Source organism: Aotus nancymaae, unplaced genomic scaffold, assembly GCF_030222135.1.
Source record: "Aotus nancymaae isolate 86718 unplaced genomic scaffold, 86718_ANA_hifiasm-v0.15.2.pri h1tg000064l_0, whole genome shotgun sequence".
In the NCBI taxonomy this organism is placed as follows: domain Eukaryota; kingdom Metazoa; phylum Chordata; class Mammalia; order Primates; family Aotidae; genus Aotus; species Aotus nancymaae.
The window spans coordinates 1,121,434-1,137,463 of record NW_026988478.1 but is presented as its reverse complement, the minus strand read 5'-3'; the positions used below and the strand labels follow the sequence as shown (position 1 = coordinate 1,137,463).

The 16,030-nt window shown below is 40.9% G+C and overlaps 1 protein-coding gene across 7 annotated transcripts in view; it reads left to right on the top strand.

The window, feature by feature from the left end:
* The window catches only part of MTHFS (methenyltetrahydrofolate synthetase), a 40,990-nt gene extending 25,327 nt beyond the window's left edge, over positions 1–15,663 (top strand). For all 7 annotated transcript variants that reach the window (XM_012466913.2, XM_012466915.2, XM_012466914.2 and 4 more), the window contains one exon: positions 15,249–15,663. In XM_012466913.2, the coding sequence (XP_012322336.1) occupies positions 15,249–15,481 (233 nt within the window). In that variant the 3' untranslated portion in view covers positions 15,482–15,663. The remainder of the gene's footprint in view (positions 1–15,248) is intronic.
* Positions 15,664–16,030: the final 367 nt, after the last annotated feature.

Sequence of the window (16,030 nt, the reverse complement as noted above, 5' to 3'; positions counted from 1 at the left end):
ATTGGACTTTACGTTTTGTTCTGCATCCTGCTTTTTCACTTGTTAATAAACCATAGGATTCTTTTCATAGCAACACATAGACTTAGCGCAGTGTTTTAAATGGTTACGTAGCATTGATGTGCTCTAAGTTATTTAACCGATCTTCTGTTGATAGCTATTTAGGTTGCTTCTGTTTTTTAGATACTACAAATAGGAATAATGATAATAAAGACCATCCTGATAGAGATGTTTTTACATAGTTATGCAAGTAAGTCCATGGATCAACTTCTATCCATGAAATGGCTGTGAATTCTAATTTTTTGTAGATGTTTCTGTATTGCTTACCAAAAAAGGTTATGCTACCCCCACGTACTCATCACCAGCATGTGAGAGTATGTTGACCTTTCCCTGAGTGAATGGCTGACATAACAAATGAACATGCAGTAATGACTACCAGTTGTGTGGCAGCCCCCATGTGATGCCCTGGAAACAAAAAGATAAGTAAGGGGCAGTGGTGTCTGGCCATAGGAGCTCACACTTTGTTGGGGAAGACAGGTGTGTGGAGGAGAATGGATAAGCAGTGGTTAGGCTGAGGTTTTGGTCTCAGGTGGAGTTGAGTTTGCTGACTCTGCTGCATACTAGCTGAGTGAACATGAGTAAACCCCTTCACCAAAGCCTCTGATCATTTGAAAATGAGGATAATAATATCTGCTTCACTGGATTGTTTTGAAGATAGGATATTTACATAAAGCTTTTAGTACAATGCCACTGCATATAAGTGCTTAATGATGATGATGATGACGATGATGATGACGATGACTCTTCCTGGTGCTAAGGATCCCATTGGGATGTGCCCAGAGTGCTCTGGGGACCCAGGATGGAGAGTTTTCTTTGCCTGAAGTGCGTGAGAAGGCTTTAGAAGGGCAGTTGTATCTGAGTCAAGTCTTTAGTATTGAATGGTAGTTTGCCATAAGGTTTTATCAGAAGGAAATATACTCCTTTTAATAAGTCTCTCAAAAAAGTACACTGTAAAGGAAACATCATTAATGTATTGAAAAAATTATTCTCAGAAGAAATTCATTTTGGGCATCTTATAACCCTGCTGTGTGAATTTTCAACCTTAGAAGTAACTTAATTTTGTTCTTATCAGTGTTTCTGGTTTTGTTTTGAATAACTAATCAAAAGGATAATTCTTAAATTTTAATTTCTCCTTGCTTCTTTTCAAAGTTATAATGGTTAAAATACACTCATTATGAAAATTTCAAAATATATACTAAGCTTTTAAAAATGTTTTTTAACCCTTCTAATTCATCTTTAGTAAAGTGCTGTTCTTTGCCCCATTTCTTGCTAGGAATTTATCTCTCTTTTGGTATTCATTTATTTTCTTCCAGGCTGGTAACAATTCTTTATATATTAAAATATTAACCATTAGTCTGCCATGTATACTGCAAATAATTTGTATCCATTTTTACCTTTTCTTATTTTTTTGTATTTTTGGGGGGAGCATGCAGATGTCTTAAAACATTATTAGTAAAGTCTTTTAGGATTTTTGCCTTTGGCTTTATTTTTAGGAGGTTTTACTTCACTTCAGTCTGTATAAATCTTCATTTCATCTTAGTATTTTGTGTTGTTAAATATTAAAGTCTTAATCCTTTTTGAATTTATATTTGAATCTCTATATATACAGGGAGAAAATATAAATTTTATAAATAAATGCTAGCCAGGTGTCTAAACACATTTAGTGAATAATCCACCCTTTCCTTGCTGGCTGGGGATGCACCGTTTTCGTGAACAAAATGCTTATATATGTTTGGGTCTGTATCTGGATGTTTTTGGCTTTTCCATGTATCTGTTTGCCTATTTTGGCACCAGTGTCATAGGCTTTTGATTAGTGTAGCTGTATATTGGCTGTTCAATGGATTTTAATACCTGGTAGCATGAGTTCTGCCCATTATTCTAATTTGAAAAATTCAGGTAACTATTCTAAATTTATTTTTTACGATTAACTTTAAAAGAGTTTTGTTAGTTTCACCTCCAAAATCCCCTTGAGAGCTTGATTGGAATTGTGTTAAATTTGTAGGTTAATTTGGGGGAAATGGATATCTGTACAATATTCAGTTCTTCAGGAATATGGTGTGCCGCCCCAGTTATTCCAGGACTTTGCTGTGTTCCTTTGTAAGTGCTTTTGCTTCTAGTCATGTTGTTACCGCACAGCTCCTGTTCAGGTGTATTGTTAAGTCTATTCCAGATCAGTTTATATTTGTTATTCTTGCTAATAGAAATTTGTCCATTGTGTTGTTAAGCTGGTTATTTTTGTCATATGGGAAAGCGTAGGAGCACAGGTCCAAATTTACAAATGGATACAGAAATTTCTGAAGGAATTTTGAAGTTATTCAAAATTTTCTTAAGTTTGATAAAATAAAGTATTAGAAGATTTAATTTCAAAAGAAACTTGCATCCTTGATAACATGTTTTCAAAACAAAGTATTCAAGAGTAGGTTTTTAAAGGCTATTTCTTAGATGGATTGAGAATGGATTCTCAATTTCCAGCAGATGTCAGTGTTTTACGAATTTATTGTTAGTCCACAGAGATGAATTTGTCTGCAGCCTCCCAATTTGTATATCCTTTAGTCATTTAATTGGCACATTGGGGATTATCTGAATTGGAAAGGATTTGAAGATCATCTAAGCCAATTTTTCATTTTGTATATAAGAGAACAGGCCTAGGTGAGAAACGATTTGTCTGAAGTCACACAGTCAAAAAGAGGAGGGCTAAAACCCAGGTGTTCTTGTTTCCAAAAGACTTTTCCTCTCGAAAAGACATCCTTCCATGGCTGATACAATAGACCACCTCCCTAGTGAGGTTTTCCTGTGCTTAACTCCCTTCTCAAAGAAATACAACTTTCTTACTTTGTACCCGTTACCTTGGAACTTATGTCACTCTACCCCTCATTACAATTATTTATTAATCTCTTTATAGACAACTGATGAGGTGAATTTTTAGCTGACCAGGTTGTCAGTCCTAGAGGGCACGGACAGTATTTTATCTCTATGTTCTCTGTAGTTCCTTGGACAGGGCCTTCCATAAAGTGAGTTATTAGTAATGACTGTTTATTGATTTGATTCCATTAAGTTTTGATTGAGGTACCAATCTTTAGAAACGTTTTTCTGCTTTTTTCCTGTCAAGTTGTTTTAGAAGGTTTTAGGGAGGATTATGGTTTTTCTGTTTGTTTTTGAGATGGAGTCTTGTTCTGTCACCCAGGCTGGAGTGCAGTGGTGTGATCTTGGCTCACTGCAACCTTTGCCTCCCAGGTTCAAGCAATTGTCCTGCCTCAGCCTCCTGAGAGTAGCTGGGATTACAGGTGGGTGCCATCACGCCAGGCTGATTTTTGTATTTCACCATGTTGATCAGTCTGGTCTTGATCTCCTGACCGTGTGATCTACCTGCCTTGGCCTCCCAAAGTGCTGGGATTATGCGTGGCTAGATTATGGGTTTTAAGAGCAAGTTTCTCCTCCACCAGAAGTTTCTCCTCCACCAGAAAAAGACGACAAGGCTAGTTGCAGTGAAAGAGGCACTTGGAACTCACTGGAAAGGACTTTATACAAAATCCAGGTACTGTTATTCCAAAGTAATAGATTACTTTGTCATAGACTTGCTGTAATAGAATTTGTTCTAGATGGCACAAGGCTCTTATTAGCTGGGCTATGAGTCCTCTTAGGTGTGCAAGAAGAGAGCAAGCAGGAGAAATACAATGCACCATGTAATTTTATTTTAGTTAAATGTACTGAACCAGAGAGGTTGCAGGACTTTCAAGTGGTCATTTAACAGCTCAGTAAAAAAATGGTGAAAGGCAGGCAGAAGTTTCCTTTTTACTAAACTCTTAAGGCTCAGAAATCATGCGGTGCAATAATTAATTAAGAATAGTGACTTTGAGAGCTCATCTTTTTTTTTTTTGAGATGGAGTCTCACTCTGTCACCCAGGCTGGAGTACAGTGGCACAGTCTCAGCTCACTGCAACCTCCGCCTCCTTGGTTCAAGCAATTCTCCTGCCTCGGCCTCCTGAGTAGCTGGGATTACAGGCGTATGCCACCACGCCTAGCCAATTTTTGTATTTTTAGTAGAGACGGGGTTTCACCATGTTGGTCAGGCTGGTCTAAAACTCCTGACCTCGTGATCTGCCTACCTTGGCCCCCCAAAGTGCTGGGATTACAGGCGTGAGCCACCTCACTTGACCAAGAGCTCATCTTCTAAAAAGTGAGAAAAATAGAAATAGCTCCAAAACACCCTTATATTTCTGTATCTGAAGAAATTGTTCTTCACTGCTTTCAAGAGTAAGCCAGACTTTTCTTTCCTGAGTACACCCTCACATGAACGTGAGCATAGATAGGATGGACTGCCCTCTAGACTCTTCCCTCAATGCCTTTCTTTTTCTTCCTTTTTTTTTCTTTTTGTGGTAAACATGTAACAAAATTTACTATCTTAACCGTTTTAAAGGTACAGTTCAGGAGTGTTAAGTATATTCACATTGCTGTTCAACAGATCTCCAGAATTTTTCATATTGCATATCTGAAATTCTATACCCAGTAAACAATTCCTCTTTCCCCCGTTTCTTCAGCCTCTGGTAACCACCATTCTACTTTCTGATTCTGTGAGTTTGATTACTTTCAAGACCTCATTTAATTAGGGTCGTATAGTGCTTGTCTTTTTGTGATTGGCTTAATTTATTTCTTGATTGAATTATACAGATAAAGAATTGTACTTAAATTCTCAGAGTCACTAAGCTTTGATTCTAAAGCTTTGATTTCATCGTTAGAGAAATACAAGTCAAAACCACAGTCAGCTTTCACCTCACACCAGTCAGAATGGCTATTGTTAAAAAGCCAAAAAATAACAGATGCTGGTGAGGTTGTGGAGAAAAGGGAATGCTTATGCACTGCTGGTGGGAATGTAAATTAGTTCGGCCATTGTGGGAAGCAATGTGGCAATTCCACAAAGAACTACAAACAGAATTACCATTCATCCTGGCAATCCCAGTATTGAGTCTATACCCAAAGGAATATAGATCATTCAACCATAAAGACACATACACACATGTTCATTGCAGCACTATTCGTAATAGCAAAGACATGGAATCAGCCGAAATGCCCATCAATAGAGGACTGAGTAAAGAAAATGGGTACATATATCCCATAGACTATTATGCATGTCCTTTGCAGCCACATGGATGGAGCTGGAGGCTATTATCTTAAGCAAACTAACACAAGAACAGAAAACCAAATACCGCGTGTTCTCACTTATAAGTGGGAGCTAAACGATGAGATCACATGAAACAAAGAGGAACAACAGACACTGAGGCCTCCTTGAGGATGAGGGCGGTGGGAGAAGGGAGAGGACCAGAAAAAGTACCTACTGGGTAATGAAATAATCTGTACACCAAAGCCCCGTGACGTGAGTTTACTTGTGTAACAAAACTGCATATGTACCCCTGAACCTAAAATGAAAGTTAATAAAAAAGATACTGAAAACTTCATCCATTTTACAGATGAGTAAAGTCAGACAACAAGAGGTTGCCTACACTTAGTGAAAAATCCTAGGAAGTTCTGTCGTTTCTTATCCATTTCATTTTTAGGTCCATCTGATTACTAACAACTCAGATGCCAAATAAACATAATATTTAGAAATGCCACTTAGATTAAGCTACTGCTGATGTGGATCCTATTTTCTGCAGACCATTTTTACATATCTGTAGTAAAGAGAGTTTAAATTATATTTTTTTCCAGTAAGATTTATTTTTGTCAATGTCTGCTAAGATAGGATAAGCTGATGTATAGAGTTTTTGTTGAAAACCTTATAGCAGAAGCTTTCAAGTTGGGATTGGCAGGGCATTTTTTCTGCAGAGGGCCAGATAATAAATATCTGGGGCTTTGTGGTCCATACAGTGTCTGTTGCAGTGATTGAGCTCTGCTGCTTTAGTGTGAAAACAGAGCATGGCTGTGTCCCATTGAAACTTTATTTACAAAGTCAGGCAGTGGACCAGATTTGACTTGTAAGCTATAGTTTGCAACCCCCGGTAGTAAAGTATTGGATCACCATTCCCAGTTTTCAGTCCGTATCAACCTAGCTTGCCTTCTTTCATATACAATTGTAGTTGTTTATGATGATGGTGAAGGTCACTAAGAACATAAGGTAAATCAAATTATCTGTTGACATAATTTTAGAGTTATTTTCTAGACAGCAAAGAAGGCTTAAGATATAAAAAACACTTAAGAAAATAGCATGTTTGAAGTACATCTTCAAAAAGAAGGCTGAACATTTTTCTGAGTATGGACAATTTTTTTCTAAAGGAAAATAGCTTTGTTCTTATTATAAAGATAAGACATAAAGAAGAAATTAAAAATAAGCCTAAATCTCCAAGCCAGGAGTAACCACTGATAATAACTATATTTCAATCTTTTGCTGGGTGATTTCGGTTGGCCTCCTCTAGATCCACTGTCTATCTTTTCTACTTGCTCAGTGGAGGGAAAACCATCCTCTGTGCACTACATCAGCAGGCACCAATGAAGACCAGAGGGTGCAGGAGAGTGAGGTGGGGTGTTACACCCCCCGCCGCCCCGGTGCACATCCACACTCCAGTCAGGCAGCCTTCTCATCACAGCTCTGCAGGTTCTCATAACCATGCCCTCCCCAGCCCTGCGCCTTGTGCCTTCAGGCCAAGTTGATGGTACCGTCAGCTACCCCAGGGACTGTACCATCCATCTGTCTTGCTTTCTCTAAGCATCTCTATCTCTTTATCAATCTTTTCTCATTTCCCTAGCTTGAGTGCGCCATCTGTCCCTCACCGTCATCCTGACCTGACCAGTAAAGATGCTGCATCCAGTTTGACTGATTCCACCACCAAGGCAGATAAGCAGAGCTTTCCCTGTCTGCTTTAACTTCCTAGGCAAGGAATGTTTCCACACTTCACTAGAGCTACACAACCATTCACATTCCCGTGCGTGTATTTCCTAGCTGTATGACTTTGGGCAAATTGCATTATCTTGGTTTTCCCATTTGACAAAAGGGGATAACAATATAGACCTCATAGAATTGTTGGGAAGATAAAATGAAGTCATGTTTGCAAAGAGCTTAGCACGATGTCTAGCATGCGGCTGAAGTGCTGATAGGGATTGTGAAAGAGTAACTTCATTTTTCTTGGTTTGCAAACAGATACGCCTCAAAGGATCCTTTTAAAGAGAAAGGCTGTTTCTAACAGAGGAATGCTTTCCTATCACCCTGTATCAGAGACTGTGTGTTTCAGTGAGCCGTCATGGCTCCTGCTCCGCCTAAGGCTTGAGCAGTTTCTTATGGACGGCTCTCACCTGCACGTTTCTAGTCGACAGGAGGTGGCAGTAGAGAGCTAGGCCCACCCTTGCCCATGGTTTGGGCAGATAGGAAATCTACATGGTAGCTCTTGGAGTGTTAGTATTATGACTCAAGAAATAACTTTCATAGTCAACAGAAATAGGATAGGCATTATTCGTATCCCCAAGCATAATGTTGCTAGCACTTATTGAACACTTACTAGAGTTGTATCTCCTGTAAAATAGCATTATTTTTATCTGAAAGAGAAGAAATTGGGTTTCAAAGAGAGTTTCAGTAACTACTGATGTTTCTTAGTGGCAGCAGTTATGGAATTTAAACCCAGGCAGTCTCTGTAGAAGCCCACATAGATACCTGCTGTGCAGGACTGTCTAATACAGAGACTGCCTAGGTTTGTCCTTGATGTGCTAGAAGGATGATATTTTAAAAAATTTCGTTCCATATGCACATGATAAAAATTTAAATCGTACAGAAGAGTAGCGTGAAAGTGTAAAATATCCTTCTTATCCAAATATCCTGTTCTTTAATACCTTGTTCCAGAGGCAGCTGGTCTTCTTTCTTATCCACCCTGAGGTAGCCTTGTAGGGGTAAACCTGTCTTATGGGTAGAAGGATTGGTTTTTATAACCCATTTGAGCTTGACTTCTGGCCTGTTGTCCGTGATATTTTTCTAGACTCTTTGGATTAGGTAGGAGGAGAGTGCTGTTGGTGAGATCTTCAGCAGCCAAGTCACTAAATGTTATTCACATTTCTTATTTGCTTTCAACTTTACTTAGAAGAGTCTAAATTCCTGTCACCTCTTACTTCCTTCATTTAAACACATAGTCAGAGTTCATAAAGTTGAGTGAAAGCCTTGAACCCATAATACACTTAAGTTTTAAATATGAGACACACACAGATTGTCTTATATTTTGAATACCTCATTAACTGATTAGTAGAATGACCTGTGTCACCCAGGGATACTAGGAGAAGGGCTGCCTTACATGGTGTTGGTACTTATTTCCAGTGCTTTTATGATAAATACGGTCCCTATATTCTGGTGCAAATGTTAGTATCTGTTTTAAAAGAAAGAATTTTATAGTAACAGTGCAGATGTAGTCAGTTATGATAATCATGTCTTTAATGATGGTTCTTACTACAGTGTGTTTGATTCAGTGTGAATATTCCCAGATGGGCAAAATATGTTGTGACTATTCATAGCAGAAAGAGTGAAGGTGTGTTTACAATGTAATTTCTAAAAATTAGCAGTCTATATTGGGTGGCTCAGTTAACTCCTCCTTAAGTATGTTATAGATTTGCAGGGAAGCGTATTTTTTAAAAACTCAGTTTATATATATAATCAGAAGTTGAATACATTTTATTATTGCAGTCATGTAAGTGGTTTTGTTTATTGCCTTGTGTGTGCTGTATTGTTTGATGTGGAGAGTGATTCAAGGAGGCTGTGCTTCAATCTGTTCTTTCTAAGGCTATCGTAATGAGTTCGAAGCATATGGTATTGATTTTTGACAGTTCTGCCTCAAGAGCTATCATGAATTATTGGTTTTGTATTTTATTTTAGGATTTCAACCCTTCATGTTATAGAAGCGTGTTTGATGGAAGTGCCTGTGTCTCTCTGTAATCAGCCACGTGGCCTAAGGAGTAGGCGTGCAGCAGTTGATTAAGTTGACATTTGGTATTAATAGCTTAGAGACGCTTTACATCATAGTGTGTTTATCCATTCTAGATTTTAGGTGAAGGCAATTTTGACTGATGTTTCATAGCTAATAAGTGTTAGTGTTGGATTCAGAACCAGGCAGCCTGGCTAGAATCCTGCACACGTAACCCCTCTCCTCTGCTGCTTCCAAGATGCTTGGCCTTGTTGTGTTTCCTCCATCCCTTTGCTGAATCTCATTTGCATCTTTTGACAGTAGGAGCCCTGTATGTTGTGGAGTCATTGTCCATCTGGAACAGCAAGCCCTCAGCTTCATCTCTTATGAGCTGAGTCTCTTATAAGTTGAATGACTTTAGGGAGTAATTTGAGCTTTCTGAGCATCAGTTTATTCTTCTATGAAATAGGGATAATAGTTCCCACCCTCCTGCCTCCCTAGGTAGATGCATTGACCAGCTGGTTTTATTCATCCTTCTCTTTCCAGGACATGGCATCTTGCCTGACACATTGTAGGCACTTTACAAATGTTAGTTTCTCTGCTCTTCTTCTCTTCTAGAAGCAGGACTTTGGTTGAGAGTTAGGTGTCTCATGGGACACCTAAGTTCTGTTCCCAGAAGGAAGAGAGAAGGATTCCTACTACTTAATGGACAACACGTATTCCTGCAGTATAGAATAAGAGCTGGTCACACCAAACTGCATGGACTGGGAGGACTTGATGGAAGTTTAAGATTTGTGATATTATGATGATTGTTATGATTAGATAAGTTAACCAAAAGAGTAGAAGGCCCTTACAGGAATGAAGAACAGCATAGCGGGAGCAAAGGTGTGCAGGTAGGAAGGAGCCCACATACCTCGTGGACTCCAACACTTATTTTTCAGCCTTCTCCTCAGTATTACAATAAAGACGGTCCACTGACTGAACTGATTATATTCTGAAAAGCTCAGGACATCCTAGGAGGTGTCAGGGGCCCAGGGCTGCCTCGATGCCAGATTTAATAAGAATGTTTTGTGAAGGTGAACTGAATTCTCAGGGCCTAATACTTCAGTCTCAGGAAGTGGAGGCATTTATAGAATCTTATTTCATTTTCTTTCGAGGCCTACCATCTAGGCTTTTTCCCCAGTCAACGAAGATTCTGCAGCTCAGCGTCTGTCCCCATCTCCCCACTTACATTATCCTCGTCCCAGTGACTCCCTAGTTGCTAAATCTGATAGATATTTCTGTGTCCTTACCTCACATGCCCATTCTGCCACATTCGACACCGCATCTGCTTCTCTCTCCTTGAAGCTCTCTTTCCTTGTGTTCTCTGACAGGGGTTATCACACTGCAGCCCCACGGGCCAATTCTGGCCCTCCACCTGTTTTTGTAAATAAAAGTATATCAGAACACAGACACAGTCATTCATTTATGTTTTGTCTTTGGCTGCTTTCATACTACACAGCAGAGTTATGTTGTTCTAACAGAGACCCCAAGGGCTGCAAAGCCTAAATTATTTACTCTCTGGTCCTTTGTAGGAAAAATTTGCTAATCTGCATTCTATAACTTCACTCTCCCCTGGTTTTCTCCCCCGCTATTTGGCTCTGCTGAACCCTGTTGCTGAGGGAACATGTAAGAGCCAGTTCTAAGGTAAGGTTGTGAAAGCTCTGGTCAAAAAAACACTTGAAGTATTGGAGAAACGATACCCCTTTCTCTGCTACCTGATTGAAGAAATAGTGCCTGAGTTTTCTTTAAAAAGAAAAAGTTGAAAGTTACCCTAATAAATAGAACTGTTGTGAACAGATGCGCTGCATTATCTAATACAGTTTTCATGACCAGCTCCAGTTTACAGATGAGAAAGCAAATGGAAGCGCAGAGATTGCAGTAGCTCGCCCATGATCACACAATGGAGAAATGGCCCGATCACCACCCCAGACTGCCTCCAGGGGGCACTGCTGTTTCAGAGCCAAAACCAAATGAAAAGACAGAAGGTGTTTTTGAGCATATAAATGCAGTGCGTGGGGCTGGGTGAGTTTTCCAGAGGTTAGCTTTGCAGTTTTGGAATGCAAGATCACATTAGAAAGCTAGCGAAGCCTGGAGAAAAACACCCAACAAACCGTGACTCTGCAGAACAACCTTCTGACATCCAGAGAGCTCTTTCTGAACACCATGTTGCAATCCTGATGCAGCCAGGGCTCTTTGGCTCCGCTGGTCACATTCTGGGCTAGTGGGCGCCTGTGAAGCAGGTGCATACAGAATTAAACAGAATCAGAGCAGGTTGGCTCTAGCACGTTGCGCTGTCAGTGGACACTATTAATGAGCCCTTGGTGGTTTGAAAATAGAGTCATGCCAGAGGCATATGAGGAACTGTGCATGGACTCAGGCTTTTCTTCTGTCTCCCCTACTGAATTCTGACCTTGTGGTGTGTGAAGGTGGTTCTGGCGTCTACCTCTATTAGTGGGACCAGCGTGTGCGAGGGAAGCTTGTTGGACCTGTGCGTGATTTTCAAGCCCCACTGAGCCATCACCTTTGAGGGAGAAAAGCGTCCAGCATAGTGTTCCCAAAGTGTGAGGAGCCCCGGGGGTGTGTGTGGGGTGGGTGATGCCTGTGGGTTTGGCGGTAAGGCACAGGAAGAGCTTCAAGGGTGACAATAAATAAAGTCAAGCAAAGAGTACACGATGTGTAAGTTTTAAACACTTGGATTCACCAAGTAGCAGAAGTGGGAGCAGACCAGGAAGAGTATTTTAAGGACCTGAGGCCAGGAACAAGCTGCGATCCCCGTGGTTGAAGGGAGCAGCAGGAACAATGCTGTGGGCAGGGCTCCAACAGCAATACCCCATGTACCACGTAAGGACCTCCACGTGGGAAGGGCCATTTCGGAGACTTGGTTACCTGGGAATCCAAAAACATTCTCCTCTTGCTTCACAAGTGTAGAACTCATTTTGAATAAGCATTCATACAAAGTTGTGTTTTATTATTTTATTTTATTTTTTGCCTCTTTGAGCCAAACTTATGTACTTTGGAATTATTAAAATAGGGGATGTCATTTTGGGATTGATCCATTCTGTAGGCAAAATACTCATTTTTCAGGGTTTCTTTGGCTTAAAATTCTATTAAAAGCCAAGCATGAAAGATGACTTGGACAAAGTTATGGCTCCCAAAGAAATTTTCTGTCTGGTGGGGCAGACAGAGCCATGTACCATCAATTGTGGCACAAGGTAGACTTCAGTGAGAGCTGTGATCAAAGTACAGGGAGTAACAAGGAAAGAGGGAGAAAGATTAACTCTCGCTCAGGGGATTTGAGAATGTTGTTTTCTTATCTCTGTTTCATTTCTTCGTTCTTTTCCTGCAGCTGCCTAAATGTGGCTGTTCCAAAATTCTGCCTTTACTTTCTTGTGTATTGACTCTGGTGGAAATCCTAACAATTCTCCTGGCTTCTCTTTTGGTCTCTGCCTTTTTATTTTTTACTGTGGTAAATACATATAACGTGAGATCTACTGTCTTAAAAATTGTAAGTGTCTGGGAAAGTATGGTTAACTGTAAGCATAGTTGTGCAGCAGATCTCTGGAACTTTTTCATCTTGTACAAATGAAACCGTACCCATTGAACGGTGACTCCCTGTCTCCCCCTTTCTCCTGCCCCTGGCAACCATCATTCTGCTTTCTGTTTCTAAGAGTTGGACTACTCTAGATACCTCACGTAAGTGGCATCATATACCGTTTGTCTTTTTGTGAGGACTTATTTCACTTGGCATAATGTCCTCATGTTAGTGGCATCACACAGTGTTTGTCTCTTTGTCACTGACTTATTTCACTTGGTGTAATATCCTCAAGCCTCATCCAGTTGTTGCATATTGCAGAATTTTCTTCTTTGATATGGCTGAATAATATTCCATTGAATGTATGTACCACGTTTTGTTTGTTCATTCATTCATCGATGCATACCTAGGTTGTTTCCATATCTTGGCTGTTGTGAATAATGCTGCAATGAATCCGGGAGTGCAAATATCTCTTCAGGACCCCGACTTCAATCCTTTTGGATAAATACCCAGAAGTGGGATTGCTGGGCCATGTGGTAGTTCTATGTTTAATTTTTTGAGGAACCTGTATACTCTTTTCTGTGATGGCTGAACTATTTTACATCCCTACCAGTAGCGTACAAGAGTTCTAGTTTCTCCACATCCTTGCCAACATTTGTGGTTTTCTATGTTTTGGAAATTGGACATCCTTGCGCGTGTGCAGTAATATTTCACTGAAGTTTTGATCTGTGTTTCCCTGATGATTAGTGATGCTGAGTATATTTTCATATGCCTGTTGGCCATTTGTATGTCTTCTTTAGAGAAATGTCTGTTTAAGTCTTTTGCCCAGTTTTTAATTGGGTTATTTGGATTTTTGCTGTTATGTTCTAGGGAGTCTTTGAGACTTTGACCTCAAATCTCCGTGCCCCTACCTAGTGAACTCTACCCTCATGTCTTCTGCTACTCCTCAGTTTGATCCTTCTGTCCCAGCAAGTAGACTTCTCCCCACTCCCCTACTCCCTCGCTCAGCTCTTGCCACCCTTCTTTTGGTTTCTGAAAGATATTTAGACCCAACTCTGACACATCTTAAAAATCCAGGTCAAGTTGAGTTTTCTGTGAATTCTTTCCTGACCACCCAGCGTTTACTCTCCCTCTGCTGAGGTCTCTAGTATTTGTCTCTGTTGCTTTTGGGGCATTTGGCAGAGACTGCTGCCATGCATTGAAATGGATATTCCATGTGGGTATATTTTGTATTAACTGAACTACCACCTCGTGAAGGGAAGAGATTGTGTGTCCTCCAGAGGACCTTACAGAGCCCCTTGCCATACTGTAAAGAGGCAGGAATCCTTAGAAAGGTGTGTGCATGTGTGTTCTAGGTATAGAAGACAGAACTGAACTTCAAGCCTGATGGTGCTCTGGCAACAGAAAGAGGACACGAGGGAGTAAAGTCCAAATGGACAGGCCACTGTCAATCCCAAGAGGGACAAATGGACTGGACAGGGACAGGGAAGAAAGACAAAGGTCAGTGACCAAGACCTTTTTAGCAAGTTGGGATTGGAATAGACAAGCAGGTTTACAGGGGAAGGTCATTACTATAATCTGAGGCATGCTATTCTGGATTTTGGCAGGAAGGGGTGACCAGGTGTATGCTGGGAGCCAGAGAGAAGCTGAGTCCACCTCACAGTTCTGCAGGTAGTCAGAACATCTGCTGATAGCAGAGGCCAGCTGAGCTGGCAGTCTGATCTTCTCTACCCTGAACACCATGTTCCAGAGAATTCATGGCTTCCAGCCCTGGTGTATCTTGCCAGTAATGCTATGTGTATGATGAGTCCACGACTAAGCTGTAGGTCACCCAGAAGCCCCCAGGACAGCTGTCAGGAGGCCAGGGCTCAGTACAAGGCCACAGGGCAGACCACTGGGTTGGACGTGTGATGTGGCTCTTGTGCTGACACTGGTACCCCATGCTCCTTGCCAGAGGCTGGAGGACCATTCCCTCGTGGAGGTCCTTCACCTAGCGACCTTTATTGCTGTCTTCCTGGGAGTCCCCACACACCCTTACTGTAGTTGGGTTTCTGTAGCCTCCAGGACCCTGCCTCCCACCTTGAGCGCCAGCATTCTGTCCTTAGAATGTCATAGCCAGTTCTGGTCTTTGTGTTACTTGAGAGGGTTCTAGCCAGAGGACTGGATGTGGGTCCCCATCTTGTACCTTTGGAATGTCCCTGAGTAGGTCAAAGCCTGCTCTCACAGTCTTGGGAAGCCCGGCAGCCTGGCCTTGCCTCTCCAATGGGAGGGGAAAGGAGGAGGGAGTAGGCTGTCTGAACTGCTTAGTACACCTAACAGCAGTCTCTTTCTGCTCACTGACCCTGAGAACAGCTCTGTCCTTTATGGCTCCTCCTTGATCTTCTCCCGCCCTCCAACTGTCATTATCCTGGGGCATTGATTTCCAAACCTGACAGGTGTGGGGAATCACCAGGATGCTAGAAAAAAGGTCCTATCTCTGGAGATTCTCTTTATGTAACTAATTATGAATGGGGTCTGGGAATCTGGCACTTTTGTACAGATGTATGTGAAAAATCTGTTGAAAGGATGAATAAGAGACTTACTGAGTTGCTGAGTAAGTTTTATTTCCTTTTTTGCTTTTTGGATATGAATGGTCATACATTGTTTTTAGAAATCAGAGGAAGAATAGATGTCATTGGAAAACAAAGAACACATCCTGAAATGATCTTTCAGAAACGTTAATCCTCTAAATTTGTTCCTCTTTTCTGCAGGGGGACTGGATCTCATCTTCATGCCAGGCCTTGGGTTTGACAAACATGGCAACCGACTGGGGAGGGGCAAGGGCTACTATGATGCCTACCTGAAGCGCTGTTTGCAGCATCAGGAAGTGAAGCCCTACACCCTGGCGCTGGCTTTCAAAGAACAGATTTGCCTCCAGGTCCCAGTGAATGAAAATGACATGAAGGTAGATGAAGTCCTTTATGAAGACTCCTCAACATCTTAAATCTGGATAATTACAACGAAATAATTAGTGTTTTATACGAGAGTAAAGCAAATTATGTCTATTTTTCCCTTGTCAAAAATTAAAATTGTAATTATAAAATACCTTATATAAAACTGTCTTTAAAAACAAATAGAAGTGTAAATAGTAGAATATTAATTAAAATGGAGGCTGTCATCCTGTGATTTTCAACTTAATTTCCTTGTGTTAAATGTGACAAGTTGATCTGTCTGCTTTGCAATTTAAGTTAAATATTTATGAGGAACTATGCGCCGACTGAGTGCAAGAGGAAGGTAAACTCGCTGGGAGTGGACACTATTTCATTATGTCCTGTCGTGACCTGGTCAGTCTCTGGCAGGCACATGGAGACTTGGGGACTATTAATTGATTTGTTGGTATTTGCTTTGGATACAGAATTTCCTAAGAATATCATCTGACTTCATCATGACTTCCTTTACTCACTCTTGAATTTTATGTTGGACACTTTGTAGGTTTTGGTGGTGAGTGGAGGGAAACCTTTTATGATGTAAATACTTCCACTCCACTGATGGG